The 23,484-nt window shown below is 38.7% G+C and overlaps 1 protein-coding gene across 1 annotated transcript in view; it reads left to right on the forward strand.

Annotated features, from left to right (window-relative positions):
• The first annotated feature begins 483 nt into the window (after window positions 1-483).
• TARS (threonyl-tRNA synthetase) overlaps window positions 484-23,484 on the forward strand; it is a 36,312-nt gene continuing 13,311 nt past the window's right edge. The window contains exons 1-18 of the mRNA XM_011980809.1: window positions 484-580; window positions 849-946; window positions 4,835-4,915; window positions 8,370-8,560; window positions 12,743-12,866; window positions 14,409-14,530; window positions 15,050-15,167; window positions 15,463-15,527; window positions 15,610-15,688; window positions 16,723-16,869; window positions 18,012-18,110; window positions 19,146-19,312; window positions 20,328-20,490; window positions 20,587-20,724; window positions 21,071-21,148; window positions 21,311-21,411; window positions 21,507-21,611; window positions 23,141-23,257. Coding sequence (XP_011836199.1) covers window positions 890-946; window positions 4,835-4,915; window positions 8,370-8,560; window positions 12,743-12,866; window positions 14,409-14,530; window positions 15,050-15,167; window positions 15,463-15,527; window positions 15,610-15,688; window positions 16,723-16,869; window positions 18,012-18,110; window positions 19,146-19,312; window positions 20,328-20,490; window positions 20,587-20,724; window positions 21,071-21,148; window positions 21,311-21,411; window positions 21,507-21,611; window positions 23,141-23,257 — 1,952 coding nt within the window. The 5' untranslated portion in view covers window positions 484-580; window positions 849-889. The remainder of the gene's footprint in view (window positions 581-848; window positions 947-4,834; window positions 4,916-8,369; window positions 8,561-12,742; window positions 12,867-14,408; window positions 14,531-15,049; window positions 15,168-15,462; window positions 15,528-15,609; window positions 15,689-16,722; window positions 16,870-18,011; window positions 18,111-19,145; window positions 19,313-20,327; window positions 20,491-20,586; window positions 20,725-21,070; window positions 21,149-21,310; window positions 21,412-21,506; window positions 21,612-23,140; window positions 23,258-23,484) is intronic.

The following is a 23,484-nucleotide window of genomic DNA, read 5'->3' on the forward strand; positions in this document are numbered from 1 at the left end:
ATTGCGCTTCTGATTTCAAATAAGTAATTGTTTTAAATTGCCTACTAACATAAATTTTAAAAGCCCAGTCAATTCCAAACACTGACACCTAGAAGTGAAAATCCATAGTTATTTCCTTGGGTGAGCTTTATTGTATTTTTGCGGGCGCTATAGAAATGCTCCCCCAGGCAGTACAGATCAGCAGCGGCTAGCAGTGAAGAATGTTCAAGGAAGTGTTTGTCCCCGATCACTAGGACTCGGGGCTTGGGGAGCCTGGACTGCCATGAGGAAGGCTCGATTCACCACTACAGACAGGGAGCCAGAGACCTGAGTAGTGCCGAGAAGTCGGCAGTCGCGCCAGGTCAGAAAGCGCCGAAGCCGCAGGAAATCCTGGACTCAATCCCTGGATTTGTTCCAGTGTCGAAGATGGTATCCAGGTCGCCGAAAACTTCCCGGAAGTTTATGCCAAGACCGACTTATTATCTACGGTGTCCGGGAAGGTCCATGATTGTGCGACATAAAGGCAGAAGGGGAGGAAGGCGCAAGAAGCATTGGGGACTTGACTCTGAAAAGCGTCCAGACCAAGGTCTGCGGAGAGTAGGCCTGTAGCTCCTGCAGTTGCTCCTCCTCACCCGCCACAACCTGATTTCCTAGAAGGGCTCTGTCATCCAAAAAGATTTTCCATTGGCTTAGAGGAGGCAGGGCCCGTCTTCCCCCGTTATCCATTGGCTGCCCGTTCCGCCGCAAGTTGGGGGCGGGGTTAGGGCGCCTTTCGATTGCATCAGCTGGTCCAGTCGAGGCCCAGTGGCGCAAGCGCAGTGTTCCCGGGCGCTAGCCCACCTGCGACCCGCCTCTTTGCTCTTCTCTAGGCCGTCGCTTTCGGGTTCTCTGATCGCTTCGTCGTTCGCCAATGTTTGAGGAGAAAGCCAGCAGTCCTTCAGGGAAGATGGGAGGCGAGGAGAAGCCGGTGAGCAGACCTGGTGGGACCCAGAGAGCAGCCTGGGACTCTCGTGGGTGCAGACGCTCCCTCGCGGCGGGGGCAGGGGTCAGGAAGCAGGAAGCGGCCGGTACCGCGTGGGTCGGAGGAGTGGGGGACGGTGGGACTCATGGAAAGTCGGAACCCTCTTTGGGAACCGTCCATTCATAAATTAGGGTGGGGCTTTGCAGTTCATCTCTGGGTCCATTCTCTTTACAGATGAGGAAACAGACCTTGATTGAGCGACTTGTTCAGAGCCTCACATCTACAGTAGTTACACGCGGAGACAGAATCAGAATCTTAGGCTTGGGGCTTCCAAACTCGGGTTTGTGGCTTACTGTAAGCGGGAAACATATTGCAGAGCCTTATTTAATCAATCTCCTAAGATCCTGCGGGGGTAAAGAGCTCCATTTTGAAGAAAGGAAAACCGAGTCCCTGAGATCTGACCCAACTTGTCCAAGTTTGGATGGTTAAGTATACATTTTGCCCGGCACTGAGCTGGGCGGTGGAGGTGGGAAGATGAGTAGGGCCCAGTTCCCCGACTTTGAGGGCCTCACAGGCTGATGTGTAAGAGACAGGAAAACAGCCCTAGTGCTTTGTGATCAGCTGTGTGGTATTACAGAAGAGGAAGCTTAGGAGGGCTCTTTCGAATTGAGTTTGGAAGAATGATTTCACCAGGAAAACAGGCAGGACGGGGCTTCCCACATAAAGGTAGGGAAGGCAGTGAAAAGGGGCACGCAGGTGAATTGTCTTTCGGGTTGTTTGCAAGAGATATGCCAGAAGGGTTAAAGGAACAGCAGTCAGAAAGAGGCAACAAGGATGTTTGATACTTGTATTCTATACATGAAGGATCTTAGGCAGGAAGATTGAATTTGTAAAAGTCACGCTGGCATTGGGGTAGAAGGTGAGGCCACATGCAGAAAACTGTTGTAATAGTCCAAGTGAGAAGTGGTGACATCTTGAGCTAAGGGAGCCTCTATCCCAAGTCTGTGACAGGACAAGTCACTTAAAAGCCAAAACTTTTTCTTGGTTGTCTACTCGGAATTAAATGGAGAAACTGCATATGGGCACATTCTAAACCAAGTAAATTTAATTCTAGATGATAAATGGTGACAATACGTAGATTTTTTTTTTCCACATAAAATGGTATTTTTACTGTTTTGTAACTTTTTTTTTTTTTTTTTTGCTTAATAGGATGTGGTCAACAACTTTCCATGTCCATAAATATTCTCCTGTACCATTCTTAATTGGACTTGATATGTACGGTTAACAAATATGTACTTTTTCCTTCCTGTAATAGTTATACAACAGTCAATATTTATTTTGAGTACTAAGTACGGGTTTGGCACTGTATTACTGTATTCCATGAATTAACTCATTCAGTCTTATGTTTTTTGTTTTGTTTTGTTTTGTTTTTTCCCTGTCGCCCAGGCTGGAGTGCAGTCGTGCGATCTAGGCTCACTGCAAGCTCCGCCTCCCGGGTTCAGGCGATTCTACTGCCTCAGCCTCCCGAGTACCTGGGACTACAGAAGCCCGCCACCACGCCCTGCTAATTTTTTTTTTTTTTTTTTTTTTTTTTTTTTTTTTTTTTTTTGTATTTTTAGTAGAGACGGGGTTTCACGGTGTTAGCCAGGATGGTCTTGATCTCCTGACCTCGTGATCCGCCCGCTTCGACTTCCCAAAGTGCTGGGATTACAGGCCTAAGCCACGGCTCCCGGCCTCATTCAGTCTTCTTAATAACGCTATGAACTGGGTTCTGTTATTATCTCCATTATACAGATGAGAAAGCAGGCATAGGAACAGTAACTTGCTCAAACCAAGTATCCCTTTTTTTCCCCTTTCTCAAACCCAGTATCCTATAGCAAATACTAATAACCCCTGTGCTGTTCTGAGTGAGTCAGGGACAGATCATTCCTGAGAAGGGTAATGCTGTAGCTTCTGTTAACAATCCAGTTCTGTTTCCCAATTTTTGGGTTGAAATTTTAGATTACTTGTATGTAGATGTACATAACATATATACTCAGGGAAATAGAGAACAGTTGCCCACTCTCTTCCCAGTGTTGTAGAAAAGAGGTAATAGGCCTCAGGGTTCCAGAGAGACCTGTCGTAATGTCCCACCTCTACTACTTAATGATACTAGTGGGCAAGTTGCTTCTTTGAGCCAATGTTCTTGTTTATAAAACGGAGCCGTATTTAGAACCAGAAAACCTTTGTGGTGATTGTCTCTCTCTCTCTCTGTCACTACCCCTGTTCGTTTGGCAAATGATCAAAACCCAAATAATCTTATCAGAAATATAAAACTTATTTTATTATCTTTCAACTTTAAACCTGCACACACCTGCAGTTTTCTTTTTACCCAGTATACTTGATTAGTTACCTCACTTCTACTGTATGACAAAGGATCTGTTGAATCTAAATGAACCTTTAAAGTTTATTAAATCCAGACTCATGGAGTAGGGGGTAATTTTTGCTCAGCATGAAATTAGGAGTCATATTTTAAAACTAGTTTTTTTTAAAATTATACAAGTAACACGTTTTATAGGATTTAAAAGACAATGACCAAAATGTCCATCAACTGATAAATGGATAAGTAAGCAATGGAATATTATTTGATAATAAAAAGGTACAATGACAAGTATTGATACATGTTACAACCTGATGATCTTGAAATTATTATGCTAACTAAAAGAAGCCTGTCACAAAAGACCACGTAATGTGTGATTCTATTTATATGAAATTCCTAGAATAGGCAAATCGATAGAAACAGAAACTAGATTAATGGTTGCCAGGGTCTGGAGTTGAAGGCAACAGGGAGTGAACTGCTAATGGGTACAAGGTTTCTTTTTGAGGGTGATGAAAATACTCTAAAATTGATGGTAGCGATAGTTGCACGACAGTGAACACCTAAAAACCATTGAATTGTATACTTTACATGGGTAACTTGTATGATATATGGATTGTATCTTAAAACTTTAAAAAACTAAAGGTCACAAACATGCAAACTAAATAAAATCCCCCCCTTTACATTCCTGGCACAGGATTTATTACTTTAAAACTTTGTACGACTTCACTTACTTCTAATTGAAGCCTGTATGCCTTACGGTAACTTTTAGTTCTTCTGTGAGCATTAGTCTGTCTTACCTTGTATTACTTTCTAAAACAATCCTTCATTAATCAGCCTGGTTTAGTCATTTTTTCTCTCTTTAAATTTTAACGTTTCTGACAACAAGTTTATGTGTACACGTAGGACACATTGCCTCTATTCTCAAAATCCAGCTGTTGAAATGCATTCCATCCTTTAAAGTTCTTACACTAGTCCTAGCCTATTTGACGTCTAATCATAGCGCTACTACTGTGTTCTTTTCTTCTCCGGGAGTTTCTCACACATGTATGCCTTACTTTCCCTGGAGAGACTAGGTTTACACATGGTAGAGATTGCGCCTTATATTTGCTTCTTCCATGGCTTTTGGTAGCACTGGTGGAATTCATGGGCACACTTTGTATTCAGTTTGTTTGTTCGTTTTTTCTGGAACTATGCTTACTGAGTCAACTGCATGCTTCCCTGTGGCCATATGTTTGGTATGTGGTCCAAGTAAACCTGAAGCGAGAGTCACGGGAATAGTTAAAATAAAATAAATGAAATTTGAGGAGTTAAACATCGTTAGTAACTCCTTCTTACTTTTTGAAGACTCGTCTTTATTGTAGTTGTTAACCTGTCTTTGCCAGTGATGAAATTGTTCAGTCTTTCAATATCAGATTTCCATTTTTTAAAAATCCAATAACAAATACTAAAATAACATTCTCAACACTTTTGCTGGGGCATCGCAGGGTGGAGGTGTCACATTAGATTAAAATATAAAACGTATTTTGCTTATTTAGATTGATGCTGGTGAAGAGAAGCGAAAGGAAGGAGGCAAAAAGAAGAACAAAGAAGGATCTGGAGATGGAGGTCGAGCTGAGGTAAAAGTTATCGCAGAGGGCTCTGTTATCAAAGGTTGGCAAATCACAGGGAACTTTCTGAGACTTTCTGAATGTGTAAGGATTCTAATGGTTTACATGGTGTTATAAGATGGTACTGGTTGGAAAAATCAGGAAGAAGAATTAGGAAAGGATAATCTGAGAGGGGGAAAAAGACTTTCAGTCTTTTGTTACTGTAAAAGGAAGCAACTGGCGTATGATTGTATAAGGTGATCTGATTGTGGGGTTGAATATAAAAATCAGAGAACAAAAGTTGAAGAGGAGACTGGTAATTATTCAGTTGCCAGACGTGATGCTAGCTCTCTGATTATTTCATTAAATGAGATGTTAAGGAATAGAGGCTTGGTGTTTGGGCTTACACTGAATACAACAAAAACCAAAGAAACCCAGTTTTGTGACCGCCTCCTTGCCCTTTGTATCTGGACCTGCCCTAGGGTTGGCTTCTAAGCCAGGACAGATTCCCCTTAAGGCCTCTCAAGTCTGGAGAAAATGCTTTCCCTTCCCCAGGCTCACACTGAAAGGAACTGGCATATCAAAAGCCAACCTTAAATCAACCTGGTTCCTGAGTATTTTGCTTTTAGACGCAGTTAAGCTTGTCTTTCTACTATATTTTTACTGCTGTGAACTGTGCTTCACTTTTTGCTTTAGTCATTAGAGCTGTTTTATTGGAGACTCTTTAGAAAGCTACCAGAAGGAAGAAGCACAAAGGAACAGCCTTTTTCGAAGTAGCACAATAAGCTGGCTTTTAAGAGCCACTTTTACAAACGCTGCAATTACTAAATGTATAGTGCCGTCATTTACTTTAGGGTAAGTTTATAGATGATCAAGTGTAGTGTTGCTTAGAACCCTACCTAACCATTTCTCTTACGGTTGATCAGTTGATCAGTCTTCCAACCATTATACCCCACTGTAATTGTGAAGAAAATTGTTGATTGTGAATTTAAAAATTTGCAAGCAAATAGAAAAATGCGTATGTTCCCTAATTTATTTTTTATACTTTCAATACAAACATACATGCTATTCCATCACAGCTTGAGAATTGACCTGGAAATAAGACAAAGAGTATAATTAGAAGACTCTTCTGAACAGAGAATTTTAAGTGGGACATGTGATTATTTATGTTTAACGATTGGTCTGGAAAAAAAGAGTGTACAGTGAACTGTCCAAGACCTTGGCCTTCCCCTCCAAGGGCAACATGCGGGTTTTATTCATCTCTGCAGTCACAGAGCCTGACACAGAGGGTGTCTGCTGAATGAATATTGAAGAGATTTTGACACGAAATTCTAATTGGGACATGCCAAGTGGCTATGATGATAAACCACAGTTAAGATACAGAAGGTAGTGCTGGTGGGGAGGTGTATAATGATGCTTTAGAGTAGATGGAAGCAGGTACTGTGCATTAGTCTGAGGGGTTCAGATTATGGTTGTAGAATGACAGGCTCTGAGCTTTTAGTTAATTCATGGATTCTTCACCATTGAAGATTATGGACCGTTGTGGTAATTTGATGAAAAGCTCCCAAAGAACAACTGAATGACTAAAGAAAGGGAGGGACCACTGTGGGTGGGAATTACAAGGATATTAGGGCCTGGTACAGTGGTGGGAGCCAACCACTCGAGACTGAGTGGGAGGATCACTGGGGCCCACGAGTTTGGGGCCAAAATGTGCTGTGAATGTGCCTGTGAATTGTCACTGCACTCCAGCCAGCCTAGGCAACATAGTGAAACCCTGTCATTAAAGAATGGAAAGAAGGAGGGAAGGAAGGAATTACTGGGCAGACAATGAATCTTTTTCATTTGATATTATTTTCTATTATCTCCAGTCAGGTTTGTTTTGTTTCATTTTGTTTGAGACAGGGTCTCACTCTGTTGCCCAGGCTGGAGTGCAGTGGCCCGATCTTGGCTCACTGCAACCTCCGCCTCCCAGGTTCAAGTGATTCTTGTGCCTCAGCCCCACAAGTAGCTGGGACTACAGGTTGCGCCACCACACCTGGCTAATTTTTGTATTTTTAGTAGAGATAGGATTTCAGCATGTTGGCCAGGGTGGTCTCAAATTCTTGGCCTCAAGTGATCCATCTGCCTTGGCCTCCCTAAGTGCTGGGATTACAGGAATGAGCCTGGTCATTTTCTTAAGGATTAGATATTAGCTTGTACTCCTTTCAAATTGTATGTTGACATATATGGAGATGTTTTGATAGCATTATCAACATTGAACAAATGTTAAAATCTATATTGTAGTAAGTCATTTTATATTTGATAGATTGAAATTCATTTGAAGATAGAAAGTCATGGCAAAATTAAGCAATCTCCTCTTCACTTTTGTATGCAGTGTTAATGTTCTTGTAATTTGAAGATGATAAATGCTGTAGATGTTAGTTCGACTGTTTTGTTACCACAGATTCATTGCCTTTTTGAAATGTTCCATAAATTATAGAGTCTCTGACAGTAGAGGAAGTCAGTTCTTTGATTGCTGTCTCTTTTTTTTTCTTTACCAAACTTTTAGAAACCTAAATTGATGTTGTATATAAAATATTTTTGTTAATTTTATCTACTATAGAAAGTAGTAGTATGCTGTTTTATTATATTTGCTAATTACATATTTCAGGGTGATCTTGGCATCTTTGAATTCAGTAAATACTTTCCTTGAAGGGGAGACCTTAAGTCAAATACATTTGTGATTGGTTGTGAGTGGACATATAGGCCGACCAGCTACACAGACCATCACCTGGATATGATTGAAACAAAATGGAAAAGTCAGTTTATTGTTTTTATTTCCAGTATTGTTTATAGCTCTATTTGTAAAATAATTTTGTTAGAAAAGATCTTAAGAAGGCATCTTAAGAGAGAAAAGACCACTTGCTGTAAAATAATAGCAAAATGGTAATTGTCAATTCAGCATAACACTAGGGCATTTAGGCCGGCGCGGCGGCTCACGCCTGTAATCCCAGCACTTTGGGAGGCCGAGGCGGGCAGATCACCTGAGGTCACGAGTTCGAGACCAGCCTGGCCAACATGGTGAAACCCCGTCTCTACTAAAAATACAAAAATTAGCTGGGCGTGGTAGTGCACTCCTATAATCCCAGCTACTCCTATAATTCCGGCTACTCGGGAGGCTGAGGCAGGAGAATCGCTTGAACCCAGGAGGCGGAAGTTGCAGTGAGCCAAGATCACACCATTGCATTCCAGCCTGGGGGACAAGATCGAGACTGTCTGAAAAAAACAAAAAAACAAAAAAAAACAAGAATAGGGCATTTAATTCCTTCTTTTACCTTCATTTAGGAACAAATTGAGGTAATGCCGGTGATTTTGGCAGTGTGTTTATTTACTACATTGAATCAATAGTCGTGGGTTTCTGTATTGTTTTTACTATTTCTTTCCCATTTCTAAATAGGAAAGCAATATTTACTGATTGTTTATTTCCTGATTTGTTGTCTTACAGTTGAATCCTTGGCCTGAATATATTTACACACGTCTTGAGATGTATAATATACTAAAAGCAGAACATGATTCCCTTCTGGCAGAAAAAGCAGAAAAAGATAGCAAGCCAATTAAAGTCACTTTGCCTGATGGTAAACAGGTTGATGCGGAATCTTGGAAAACTACACCATATCAAATTGCCTGTGGAATTAGGTATAAGCTACACCCATCATGACATTCTATAGTTTGTGGCCTAACTAAGCTTCATTTTATTATCCTGCCATGTTTTATTCTTATAATATTTTTATGTTACTATTCAGTGTTTTTAATCTGTTTAATTTGGCCTACTTGGGATTTTTAAAAATCAGAATGATACAGAGCTATGTAGTCAAAATTCAAAGTTAATTTCTGAAAGAGTTCACTTTGGTCTTGTGGGGCTTTATATATTTTTAGTCTTACTATGATTATAAATGTTACAAAACCGAGTAGACGGTGTTTACCTATTTTGACTTAAATGCCTTAGTTTTGAAGTTAAAAATGAAGCTAGATAATCTCACATGGAAAGGTTAAGAAACTTTATATGACACATGAAAAAAGTGTACTGTTTTTATAAATTCAACGAAGGACTATTCCTAGTCTTAAAACTTTTATTGGGTTGGGAAGAAGTTATTTCAATTAAGTGAGAATTAGATGCATGTTTTGTAATAGGGGAGAAGTTTTCTTAATCTGATATAATTGGGATCAGTAATTAGTCAGTTTATCAAAATAATAATTGGTAAAACATATATATATGTCTTAAGCCAGATATTGGGAAACTATGGTCTAACCTGTTTGTGTACGTCCTAAAAGCCAAAAATAAAAATGATTCTTACATTTTTTAATAGTTGGAAAAAATAAAACAACTAAAAAGAATATGCAGCAGAAACCATGTTTGGCCTGCAAAATATAAAATATTTGTGTGGCCTTTTACAGAAAAAGCTTGCCAATCTTGGTCTGAAACACTTCAACTTTAAATATGTGACTATATATATATTTGCTAACTTTATATACATATATAAAACAGTGAATATATATGTGTATGGCAAAGCTTTGGGGGATGGCGAGTGCTAATTAGAGTTCTTACATTATCTTAACACATTTGAGAAGTAGTCTGAGCGCAGAATCCTTGCAGATTTTCATGTAGTTGTAGAGTCACACCTAACTTGACAATATTTTTGTGTGTGTGACTTGGATTTATCAAGCCTTCTCAAACATTCAACTTGGTTTTCATAGAAATCATAATTCCCTCATTGTATTATTTTATAATTATGTATTTTTAAGTTTATTTATAATTGTTATATATTGAAATGAACCCTTTGATCTCACCACATGAATTGTCATATGGTTGACTGTTATCAATTTTGTATTGTTGAACCAAACACATAAAAGAACAAGCACAAAAACAGTTTGGAGAACCAGTGTGGCTGATTCTTGGTAAGCCTATTATACAACTAGTAGAAACAGAACCAGTTAGGCCTATGAGCCATGAGCCTCTACTGTACCACCGACATTGGTTAGTACTTTTTACAAAGTGAACAGAGTATTTCCATTCATTTGACAAGGGCTTCTACCTACAAGTACTTCTACCGTACTCCAAAGGAAGTAAACAGTTGTGATACCATGCAAGTTTCTATGTGAGAGCACAGAGAACTGGATAGACCTTTAAGTATCAGTTAAACCTTTCATTTTAGAGATAATTTTGAAGGTCAGGTTGATTAAGAGATTCTTCTGTTGTCACACAATGAGATTGTAGCTGTGTCATTAAAATTTAGGCTTCTGTTAGTCTGGGAACCTTTTCCCTTACCTTCTACAATGTTGATCTAGATTATGTTGTAATTTATCAAGTCTTCAGTTGAAAAATATTTTTCAAGAACTATAAAATTCTAAGTTGAATTACATAGCTGGCCACACTGGCTCACAGCTGTAATCCCAGCACTTTGGGAGGCCGAGGCAGGCAGATCACCTGAGGTCGGGAGCTCAAGACCAGCGTGGCCAACATGGTGAAACCCTGTCTCTACTAAAAATACAAAAATTAGCCAGGCGTGGTGGCACACACCTGTAGTTCCAACTACTTGGAGGCTGAGGTGGGAGGATAGCTTGAACCGGGGAGGTGGAGGTTGCAGTGAGTGGAGATTGAGCCACTGCATTCCAGCCTTGGTGACAGAGTGAGACTCCGTCGTGGAGGGAAAAAAAAAAAGGTTGAATTACATAAAACATTGATGGGCTTTAGCTCTGGAGTTAAGTCACTGATCTGCACTGAGAATACCTTAGGAAATTTTTACAAAAGTCCAGAATAACTTTTTGTTCTGTGAAAAATTATAACATTGATAACAGGCTATTTAAAGATTCAGATAATTAGTGGTGAATATGAAAGGGAAGGACAAAAAAGACATGTTCCATTTGCGTCAATAGATTTTTATTTGAAGTTTTGTTTTGTTATAAATCTTTTTTTTTTTTTTTTTTGAGACGGAGTCTTGCTTTGTCGCCCAGGCTGGAGTGCAGTGGCACAATCTCGGCTCACTGCAAGCTCCGTCTCCCAGGTTCATGCCATTCTCCTGCCTCAGCCTCCCGAGTAACTGGGACTACAGGCGCCCGCCCCCACGCCCGGCTAATTTTTTGTATTTTTAGTAGAGACAGGGTTTCACCATGTTAGCCAAGATGGTCTCGATCTCCTGACCTCGTGATCTGCCCCCCTCGGCCTCGCAAATTGCTGGGATTACAGGCGTGAGCCACTGCACCCGGCCATTTTGTTGCAAACCTTACAGATTATTTTACCCTTCTTTGAGAAATTGACATGATCCAGTATGGCCCCATGTGTAATCTACATTTTCAAAGTAACTCTATTCTTAGAATCTTGGGGCTCCATTTTGGATCGTAAGATAAAAGTCATGTTCTTCCCAAAGAATCTAGAGAATATGAGTAACCTTTTTATCAGTTCTTTAATCTCCTGAAAACTATTTTATACCAGTATGATGAAATACATTTCTGTCTGCCAAATTCATGTTATGTTTTGTGAAATGCATGTATTTATTTTATTGGCTTCATCTGATCTCAGGAGGAAAGAAAACATTGTCTATAACCTATGGTAAAGTTAGTAGGAGCATTGAAAATAGAAAGGAGTTTGTTGTTTACCTTCTGTTTGGTTCTTCTTTCTTGATCCTTACATGGGAGAAGTTGTATACATTTGGTTGTAAACCTTTACACATAGAGAACCACCAACACAGCAAGCCCAGCTAGCTTAAAGCCTTCTAGTGGTAGGTTTCTTTGAGATTTACAGTGTAAAAGGTGTATACTTTTTCTTCACAGCTTAGAATGTTGCTTATCTTCATTGAGATGTCCAGGCTGTTATAGACTATTATTTCTCTAGCTGTGCATTTAGATGTATAATCTGGCTCACCTTACTCAACTCTACTCTAGTCACACAGCTTCCTGCATAAACCTTTCTTCACTTGCACCTCTGCTTGCGTCTGTGGCCATTTCCTCATCTGGAATGCCATGGCCCCCCCACTTTCTTCCTGTGAGTGCTTTATCCTCAAAGCCTTTCCAGATGACTCTGTCCTGTGCTGCTTTGCCTCCTCAGAACTCCTGTGGCTTTTACACTCTGTGTGCTCTGATATTTCATCATTTGATACTTTATGTTTGATATTGTATATTGGGTGTGTAATATTTTTACTCACATTATGAAAAGTTTTATTAAATAGTCTTTCATTTTACCTCTATATTATAAATATTATCATCTTAGGCATTTGCAGAATTTATTCTGAGGTTAGCATTGTCTGTCAAAGTAAGGAACCGGTGTACATTTTTAAGCAAGAAGAGGAACAGAGAAGTTATTTAGTAGGCCTTTCCCCCGCCCCCACCTTTGGAGTCTAAATAGCTTACCTTTGTAGAAAGAGAAAGGTGGGTGTATTAAGAGAAAGCTGGGTGTGGTGACTTGTGCCAGTTGTCCCAGCTACTCTGGAGGCTGATGTTGGAGGATTGCTTGAGGCCAGGAGGCCAGCCTGGGAAACATAGTAAGACCCTGTCTCAAAACAATTTTAAAAAAAAAACTTATTTATTGGAGAAATTAAGATTAATCAAACCATTGGCAATTGATCGTGCTTATTTATCAGAGTTGCCATATCTGCTTAAACAGGAGGCATTCACTGTCAAATGATAGTGTTCTGCATTTTCAGGATCTTCCAGTGACATTCTTAGGTACATTTTTGGAGTTTGTTGTTTTTATTGTTATATTTCAGAAAAATAGAGATACATCAATAAAAGAATCAGTACATAATAAAAATAGTGTTTATTTTCCTGTTTTCAAATTAGATTCTTGTGTTCTTATATATGTATGGACATTTTTTTTCTTTTAAGTCAAGGCCTGGCCGACAACACCGTTATTGCTAAAGTAAATAATGTTGTGTGGGACCTGGACCGCCCTCTGGAAGAAGATTGTACCTTGGAGCTTCTCAAGTTTGAGGATGAGGAGGCTCAGGCAGTAAGTAGCTGATTTAGTATTCATTGAATTTTAGGATGCAGATTAATGTCTGCATCAGTTCAGTCCTGCGATTGGGTGGCAAACAGTTATTGTTGTCTCATTGTCATATTTGAAATCTTCATTTTGTCCTTCATTTAGGGAACAGAATAAAAGTGCTTGCCTTAGAAAATAAAGAGGTGAAGCTGAATAAGTCTTTTCATTACTAGACACTTCAATAGGGAAAATGTTTTGGGAATTTTATTAAACATTGATTAAACAAGTAAAAATTGTTTTCTAAACTGTGAACACTATTTTATTTAATTTTAATTTTAATTTTTTTTTAAATGATTGAGTCTCGCTCTGTCGCCCAGACTGGAGTGCAGTGGTGCGCTCTCGGCTCACTGCAACCTCTGCCACCCAGGTTCAAGCGATTCTCCTGCCTCAGCCTCCCGAGTAGCTGGGATTATAGGAGCATGCTACCACGGTTGGCTAATTTTTGTATTTTTACTAAAGATGGGGTTTTGCCGTGTTGGCTAGGCTGGTCTCGAACTCCTGACCTCAAGTGATCTACCCACCTCAACCTCCCAAAGTGCTGGGATTATAGGTGTGAGCCACTGCGCCTGGCCTCTAAGCTATGAACATTTTAGCAAGATACATACATTTGACAAATAAATTTGAACCTTACTTCAAAGCACTCCCTTTATTGGACAATTTCTGTATTTTTTTCTGTATCTTTTTCGTCTTAAGATGCAAATCTGCTGGATAACACTATAAAAGTCAACCTGCATTTGATGACAAGATTTTCTTTTTAATTCTTCATGGCTGTGTATCATATAAGGGGAAACAAAGTATTTTGTTTTAGTGATGATTGTTCACTTATGTATGTGGATTAGTGGTTTTCAAATGTATTTTGGAGTCCTCAAGTTTCTTATGAGAATTTTTTAATGTCACTTTGGTACCTTAATACTAAATCTTGAAAACATTGCTTTGGGTGTATTCTGACTCATCCCAGTGATTACTTTAAAACCAAGTACTGCCATTTGGTTTCAGTGTACAGATGTTTGTCTTTATGTTTTGTCGTTGTGTTGTGGGGTCGGGTTGTACCACCTTTGTTTTGGGCCAATAACAACATATAATTTCTAAGTGATGTTCCATAGCCAGCTAAAGACCAGATCACAGTGTCTGAGACATGGTGCTGTGGGTACATTGACTCAGTAGAACCTGGGCCATTGCAGTCAATGAGATAGTCACGTTGTGAGAGCAATTGTTTTCAGAGAGCAAAATCAATGCTATTTAATTAGTGATGGCAAGTTTAGTTTAATTTGTTTGAAAACAGCTAAACCAGATGATTTCCAAAATAAAAATACACTTTAGTAATTGGAAGCCTTTTGAATTACTTTGGCTATGGATAGAAACACACAGTAGTTTATAGATTTAGAAATTTAGGATTTTATATATTGGTTTTACTTGTAATAAATATTATCTGTCTCTTTCAGACAACCACATTAATTGACAACTTGTATGCCAAGACTCAGACCATGCCATTTTTCTTTAAATTTTCAGGTGTATTGGCACTCCAGTGCTCACATAATGGGTGAAGCCATGGAAAGAGTCTATGGTGGATGTTTGTGTTATGGTCCGCCAATAGAAAATGGATTCTATTATGACATGTACCTCGAGGATGGGTAAGCTGTCAACTAGATAAAGAAAACTGAAGTCAGTGACTATGGATGCATAAGTTATTTTTAGAGTTCTCAGTAAAGGAGAAATGATACAGCTCTCACTGCTTCTTCATCACGTATGCCCGTTATCAGTACTTGAAATGTTGCAATTTACTTGAAGTATTAGAAGATTTAATGAGACCTCTGTTATAGATGGATGGAGGTAGAGTCCTAAGGTGTTTTGGGAAATTCAGGGAGACAGGTCCTCCCCTCTCCTTTAAAACCTGGTGATAGAGTTGTGGGAAGGGGTCACTAGTGAGAAAGGTCTCCATGGATGACCAAGGTAGAAACCACTGAAAATATAAAATGTAAAAATTACTTATGAAAAATGTTTTGTTTAGAATTCTAAGATATGATGCAATAGTCTAATTTTTTAATATTAAAATCCTTGAAGTATTCCAAATATTTTTTCCAAATAAACATTTTTTGAAGCCATGGTGTGATTCAAATGGAACGAAAAGATTATACTTTCTTCTCCTTCAGGGGTGTGTCTAGCAATGATTTCTCTTCTCTGGAGTCTTTATGTAAGAAAATCATTAAAGAAAAACAAGCTTTTGAAAGACTGGAAGTTAAGAAAGAAACTTTACTGGCAATGTTTAAGGTAAATTGAACCATAATGTGTGGCCCCCACCGTTAATATCATTTATTCATGTTAGTTGAAGTGACAGCACTGGAGTTCACTGTACTAAGCCGAAGCATATTTGGTTCTTTAGAAAACATTAAGTATTTTTATTATTTTTATTTCACTTTTTTCCCTAGCAAACCATTCCTTCAACATGTTTTTAAAACATGAAATATCAACATTTATATTCATACAGTGCTACATTTTATCTATAGTACTTAGAAGTAAAAATTAAAGGACAGTCTTTTAAAAGAATAATTTTTCCTGTTTTCAGTACAACAAGTTCAAATGTCGGATATTGAATGAAAAGGTGAATACTCCAACTACCACAGTCTATAGGTGAGAATATTAGATGTCATTAAATGTATCTGGTATGTATGTCATTTTGTGTTTGTTAAAACTCCTTTCATTTTATGTTTAGGTGTGGCCCTTTGATAGATCTCTGCCGGGGTCCTCATGTCAGACACACGGGCAAAATTAAGGCTTTAAAAATACACAAAGTAAGCAATGTAACTTTAAAGACTATATGAATGCATCTGTCTAGAATAGATATGTGTTTAAACTTTCCCTGATTTCTCTTTACCATTTTCTGCTGCACATGAAACGATGTTTTCTCATGCTGTCTATTAACTGAGAGCTGTATGCCATCAGGTTTTTATAATTGAAATCCCTCAAGGGGTGACTGACTTGCTGTCATTACCAGAGCAAGCCCAGGGGATGGCGATTTTACAAAATTATACAGCATGGGCCATCCTGGCTCTATAAAAGCTTTGAGACTCACTAGGAGTATGTGCTTTTGCCCTTTGTATGTCTAAATTAATAATTTCACAAGTTGTTCTTTTTAACAGAACCCAGTTTTATACTACTTCATAAACATTTTGTGGAGGTTATTAAAATGCACTTTAAATCAAGAGAATAATTGAGTCATTTCAAGATTTTTTTTATTGGCTCATTTCTATTTTTGCTCAATCATTTTGTGAGAAATGCCTTTGCAGGCAAAGTAATGTTTGTGGAATTGTGGTTACATATTGAGGGGTGGGCAGTTTTGGGGGTGTTGGGGTGTAGAATAGGTCTCACTGTGTTACCCCAAAAAGACAGAGTGGAGGACCACTTGAGCCTGGGAAATGAGGTTGCAGTGAGCGGAGATCGTGCCACTGCACTCCAGGCTCAAGCGGTCCTCCCGCCTCAGCCTCCTGAGTAGCTTCGACCATAAGCGCATACCACCATGCCTGGGTAATTTTCCTTTTTTTTTTTTTGTAAAGAACAGGGTCTCCCTGTGTTGCCGAGGCTGGTCTCGAACACCTGGGCTCAAGCGATCCTCCTGCCTCTGCTTCACAGAGTGCTGGGATTATAGGCGTGAGCCACTGCACCTACCTGCAGATTGAGGGAGGGGCATCTTCGAGGGAAGTAAACAGCCAACTTTGTGCTGCAGAATGAGTAACTACTCTAACAAGGCCTCAAAGCAATTGAGAGTTAAAATAAGTGAGATGTTTACAAATTTGAATATTGTTTCATGGTTAATCCTTGTTTTCAGAATTCTTCCACATACTGGGAAGGCAAAGCAGATATGGAGACTCTGCAGAGAATTTATGGCATTTCATTCCCAGATCCTAAAATGTTGAAAGAGTGGGAGAAGTTCCAAGAGGAAGCTAAAAACCGAGATCATAGGAAAATTGGCAGGGTATGTTCAAGAACAATGATGTGTCTAGACTGAGTTTTTTTGAACTTCATTTGAAGTTTGAAATTTAGCTGTATGAAGTACTAGGAATTTTGTTTTGAAGAGATGCTGTAGCTTTTTAGTAACTGGTGCTATGTCCTGTACGAACTATAAATACTTGCTGATTGTCCACATTATCTGCCTGGAGTGGACTCGGTACCACACAAAAATGCATTTGAACTACTTTTATTCAGAACAAACGGTGATGATCTACAGTTTTCTGTAAAAGAAGTATAACAGCTTCTCGTAGAGCTGGGAGAACTAGACTTTGGAAACGATCTAGTCTCACTGACTCATTTAAAATGTGGAAACAGAGTCCCACAAAGATTAACCTACTTGTTGCCCAAGGTAACACAGCATGTCACACATAGATCCTGTGCTGTCATTTCCTCTACCCATTATCTCTGTTACTGCTGAATGTCCTCTAAACTGGAAGTTAGGCTAGATAAAACATTCCTCCCTAAAATAGGCACTCTGTGCCAGGAGTCCTTGGCTGTTAGGTTATGAAGCTTGAGCTGAAGCTAGCAGCCAGTGCCTTGCACCCCTGACTACCTGACATTCCAGCCATGAGGCAGCCAGCAACGATTGGTGGGCCCTTCCCTGAGGGCTTTTGGGCACTTGGTGAGGGGGATGTTGGGCAAGGAGGTAGGAGGGTGTGTTTCTTTCACTGTGACCCAAAGTCAGCCAACTTTACCATCATCTATTTCATTATCCCAGTCTCCTTCCTGACACTCCTATTAAGAAAATAAATAAATAAAATGAAAAAACTTTCAGATCTTGGAGCTTTAAGGAATTAAGAACTATAAGAGGTACTGCAGTGGATAGAGAAATGAGGGACCCTTCTTCCCTGCCACTGTTGGGGAAACTTGACTGGATTGAGGAATATAACAAGCAGGGCATGTGTTACACGTCTGCCAAATTGTAGATCAGCTGCAATTCTGTACCACCAGAAACACTGACATGGTTTCTTTGATTCAGGGTTGGCACTGATTGAAATATGGGACATCATGACCATATTCTGAGCTCAAGAACACTGAAATTCATGTATATATACACACACATATACATGACGTACATAAATATTCTTTTGCTTTTCTTTTACCCAGGACCAAGAACTATATTTCTTTCATGAACTCAGCCCTGGAAGTTGCTTTTTTCTGCCAAAGGGAGCCTACATTTATAATGCACTTATTGAATTCATTAGGGTAAGTCATATTTATTGCTTTCTTCTTTAGATTTAGGGTATATGATCATTTTTATTAAATAAGGTCTACTAAAAAGAAAGATAGTCTCTATTTGAGAAGAAATATATAAAACAATAAGTAAAAGTAGAAGTCTGTGGCCTCATAAATCATCCCTAGTAGTTGATTTTGCCCATATACATATGGAAGCTGGTGAGCTTGAAGGGGCACCCGTGGTCCTTGACACAGGAGCTCTGTGCCCTCTTTGACTTTGATCATTGATTTCTATTTTCTTTGAAAAAACGGTTTTTACATTGCTTTTTTTCTTTGTAAATTATGAAATGTTTCAAGTGTAACTTTATAGAGAATAGTATATCCAATATCTTGTGTACTTACTACCCAAATTTAACAAAGATTCATTTTGAACTATATTTGCTTGAGATTTTTTTGTTCACGATATTTTAAAAAAAAAAATAGTTGTTTAAAAAGCCTCTCTTTAGGACCCAGTTTTGATCCATATACCTCCATATACTACTATATATACCCATATACTGGTATACCATATACCAGCTTTCTAGAAGAAACTACTGTTTTGAAGTTGGCATGGATTCTTTTTGTCCATGTTATTTACATCTAGCCTGTGTATGTGTACCCTTAAATTATTTATGTATTTATGTGTTACATATAGGAAGCCTCATTGTGTATCAGACTGCCTTGTGATTTATTTTTAGAGACATACAAATCCAGTTTATTTTCACGTGCTACATGTTATTTTGTTATGTAACTACCACAATGTGCTCAACCCTTTTCTGATGGACACTGATGTATAGTTGTCCCTTATTATCAGCCATGCTGCAGTAGCATTGCTTTTATAAGCCTCCTTATGTACATGTGGCAAGAGTTTTCTCTTCGGTATATACTTAGAAGTGAGATTTCTCAATCATGGCATGTGTGCATCTTTCTCATGAGAGAGTATAAAATCTCTCTTTTAAGTTTTTACTCCCACTTGAAGTATGAGCATTTATTTGCCTACACATGTTTCTGTTTATTTTCTATCAGAGTGAATATAGGAAAAGAGGATTCCAGGAGGTAGTCACCCCAAACATTTTCAACAGCCGACTCTGGATGACCTCGGGTCACTGGCAGCACTACAGCGAGAACATGTTCTCCTTTGAGGTGGAGAAGGAGCTGTTTGCTTTGAAACCCATGAACTGCCCAGGGCACTGGTAATTGGCAGCTTTGAATTTCTACTGAAGATTTTCACATGCTACAATTCATCCTGGGTTCTTCTCTCCTTTAACAACATTTTCATTAAAAACAAATTATGTGATCAGAAGAGCATTTAAAAGCAACATCATTGTTGTATTACATCTTCTGTGCCTCATTAGATCCCCAGATCTATTTTTTTTTTTTTTAAGAGGTCTTCCAACTGGAGTGCTGGGACTGCAGGCATATGCCACCATGCCCAACTGATTTTTAAAATTTTATTTCTGTAGAGATGAGGTCTTGCTATGTTGCTCAGCCTGGTCTCAAACTCCTGGCCTCAAGCTATCCTTCCACCTTGGCTTCCCAAAGCTCTGGGATTACAGGCATGAGCCACTGTGTCCCGCCAGATCTCCAGATCTATGGGCATTCAGTAATGGTACTGGGATCACAGCAGTGACCAAGGCAGAATATAAAAGAGGAAGTTGGAATATGGGGGTGTAACAAATTATCTAGTGTGTTGTTGTTTTTAAAGAAACTTGTTCTGTCAACACCTGCTAATGACTCAGCATTCTTGGAAAATGTTCCTTGTCATGAGGCCGCTCTGCTTTCTATCTTTGAAAGCTGGGTGAAGAACAGCTTAAGGGAAGACACAGGAGAGCTGTGGATACAGGTAACTCAGTGTCCACAGCAACTATTAGCCAGGCATGGAGGGCAGAGGAGGTGAGAGAAGAATCTTTGTGAAGAAGCTGTATTATAGGCCAGGAAATCAACTAAGTTCCTTCTTAATTTTCCCAGATTCTTCAGTTGTTGGAATACATTTTTTATTCTTCACTGTGGTTCATTGAATTATAACTTATTTGCTATTTTATTCATGCAGATGCTTTTACTGCTGTATGAAGCCCAGAATTTGAGAAATGTTGCTTGGATGGACAGCTAGAATCAGTGGCTGTTTGACAACATTTCATGTAATTAAATATAACATTACACAAGCAGTTTTATTCTTAGGTGTCCGTGGACTTTTCTTTTCCTCTTCAGCCTTATGTTTGATCATCGGCCAAGGTCCTGGCGAGAACTGCCTCTGCGGCTAGCTGATTTTGGGGTACTTCATAGGAATGAGCTGTCTGGAGCACTCACAGGACTCACCCGGGTACGAAGATTCCAGCAGGATGATGCTCACATATTCTGTGCCATGGAGCAGGTATGAGACCCTGGGGAATAAAATACTTTGAAAGAAGTGTCAAGAAACTCAAGGAAAATAACTACTGTTTCTTTTTTCTTTTTTTTTAATTTAAAGATTGAAGATGAAATAAAAGGTTGTTTGGATTTTCTACGTACGGTATATAGCGTATTTGGATTTTCTTTTAAACTGAACCTTTCTACTCGCCCGGAAAAATTCCTTGGAGATATTGAAGTATGGGACCAAGCTGAGAAGGTAAGTGGTATTTTTCAGCATGCTTTTGAATACTGTTTGAAATTGGCTTGTTCCGAGATGTAAGAAAGCCAAGCCTCTTTAAATGGATAAAAGGAAATTGGAAATGGTTCCTAGGTTTGAGTAAGCTAGTTTTTTTCTTTGTGTATTTTAGGAATGGTTGAATTTAATGGCTTTTTTCAGTTATCAAGCTATAAGCTTTAAAAAGGGGTTGATGTGAGCATATGTTCAGGTGGACAAAATTCTAAAGCAGAGAATATTGATCTATGAAAGTAATTACTGTATTTTTAGTCTCAGGCTGGAAGAAGGGAAATTGCAATTAAAAAAAAAATTTTTGCTTTATCCTCAGCAACTTGAAAACAGTCTGAATGAATTTGGTGAAAAGTGGGAGTTAAACTCTGGAGACGGAGCTTTCTATGGTCCAAAGGTGAGCACTGAAGTATATTTGGATAATATGATTTTCACTTGTGGATGAAGAAGATATGGCTTCGAAAGAAGTTGGGAAAAAGAAAAATCAGCCCTAATCCAACTATTGAACTCCACGTTAGTATCACTGGCATTTTATAATAACCCAGTCTTTGCCTCTTAGATTGACATACAGATTAAAGATGCGATTGGGCGGTACCACCAGTGTGCGACCATCCAGCTGGATTTTCAGTTGCCCATCAGGTTTAATCTTACTTATGTAAGGTGAGTTTCTGGTGTCTGCTCTGAGTATTCTCCAGGGATATATAGGGGAAAATATATATATATGATAAGGCAAAACAAATTCTTTTTCTTTGTAGCCACGATGGTGATGATAAGAAAAGGCCAGTGATTGTTCATCGAGCCATCTTGGGGTCAGTGGAAAGAATGATTGCTATCCTCACAGAAAACTATGGGGGCAAATGGTAATTTTTGTCTTTTTTTTTTTTTTTCTGATTAGTATAAATTGGCTACAAGAAATGTCTACTTTTTGATTTAATTATCAGATGGAAAGGGAGAATGATTGCAGTCAGTTGCTTCTAACTAATGACAAGTGTTCACTAAAAAATAAGGAATCATAATCTAAACGCAAACTTTTTATGCTAGTAGTAATTAATTCCAGAACTTGGTTTGTTTGAATGTTGTGTAATACTTTCTAATTACGAATTAGTATTCTGTTAAGAAGTATACTTATTGTTTTGGATGCTTTTCTGGTAACTTTGTTTTGGGGTTTAGATGGCTTTGCTGGGTTTTACGTAGATAAATGAGGAAGCTTATGGCTTTTTTCGTTCAGCCTTGCTAATCATAACAAGCAAGTATTTTGACATCTTTTAAAAGCCAAGCGTTTTTTAAAACAGATGCCAAACTAATCAACATTTTGTGATTCGTTTCTATGAGGTTACGTTTTTGTTGGCAAGATACATGGCCACATAACTTTCATCTTACTTCTTAAGCAGTTTTTTTCTGGACCCACAATGCATTTGAAAGCAGCACAGGGTTATAAAAGCACCCATGTGTAGAGCCTTCCATATTAATCTCATTGATTTAACACATTTGTAGAATGATGTACATTGGTTTAATCTTACATTACTGTCATTTCAGTTTTATTTGAACTTGGTTACTTCAGAAATTAGAACAGTTTTTCATACTGGTCAATGATATAATCTCTTTAGATTTTTCAAAGTCAGATAAAATGTGAGACACATGCTCTATAAGGTACTTCAAGAATTAAGGGAGTCCTCAGCTAATTGTTCTGCTAAACTTGTTGTAGGTGGGGAAAAGTCCATGATTAGGGTAGAATTTAGTGCCTACTTTAGCCTTTTGCCTGATGTTTGCCTGATATAACAGAACAACTGAAAATAGAGGAATGATGGAGAGAAACATTAGCCTGATGTTTGCAGCATCAGAAGCATTTGACACTTGAATTGCTTCAAAGGGAGAATTGGATGGGCTTATTTTTTAATAAGTAGTGAAAACTCTCATTTTTACCAAGTGCCATAACCAGTTATTATCAGTTACAATTTGCTGAGTGGTGCAAAATGGATTTTGAATAAACTGAGGACACTGTGTCCCCATGAAGAATAAGTAATAAAATACTCGAACAATTAATCACTACATGCAGTTATTAAATAATTTGTTACCCCCTCTCACAGTGTTTTGTGATGTATTAAAGTGTGAGGCATAGTCCTATCCTCAACTGGTTTTGCTATCTGCTTAGCAAGACAAATCGTAGTTACAGACTTTCCTTATGTAGGGTTAGTTTTCTTCTCCTGCATCTCCTCGCCTTAATCTTTATTGGATAGGATTTTTCATTTTGGGGTTTTTTAAGCCAAGTTTTAAAAGTAGTCCTTACATGTTCCAGGAAAAGATACTGAAGAGTAGACTAAGAAATATGCTGTCCCTGTTTAGTGAATGTGCCCACATCTACACTGAGTATTTTTATTCTCTTTCAAAGGCCCTTTTGGCTGTCCCCTCGCCAGGTAATGGTAGTTCCAGTGGGACCAACCTGTGATGAATATGCCCAAAAGGTAAGCCTTAGATGTGAATTTTCTTTCAACTTAATATCTGTTAAGCTTTTCAGATCACATAAGCCCTATATTCTTGGTGAATCGAGCTGTTGTGATGTAGAGAAATGTTACTATTTTTAATCTTTGTTAAGCCTGAATAGATTATATTTCTTCTGTAATGCTTTTCTACATGATTCCATAATCAGAAGACATATTTGGATAGTGTTTTAGGTACACTTGTATATTTTATTGTATTCGTTTTAAGAGATGGGATCTTCCTCTTGCCCCAGCT

The sequence above is a fragment of the Mandrillus leucophaeus genome, unplaced genomic scaffold (genome assembly GCF_000951045.1).
Source record: "Mandrillus leucophaeus isolate KB7577 unplaced genomic scaffold, Mleu.le_1.0 Scaffold218, whole genome shotgun sequence".
Taxonomy (NCBI): domain Eukaryota; kingdom Metazoa; phylum Chordata; class Mammalia; order Primates; family Cercopithecidae; genus Mandrillus; species Mandrillus leucophaeus.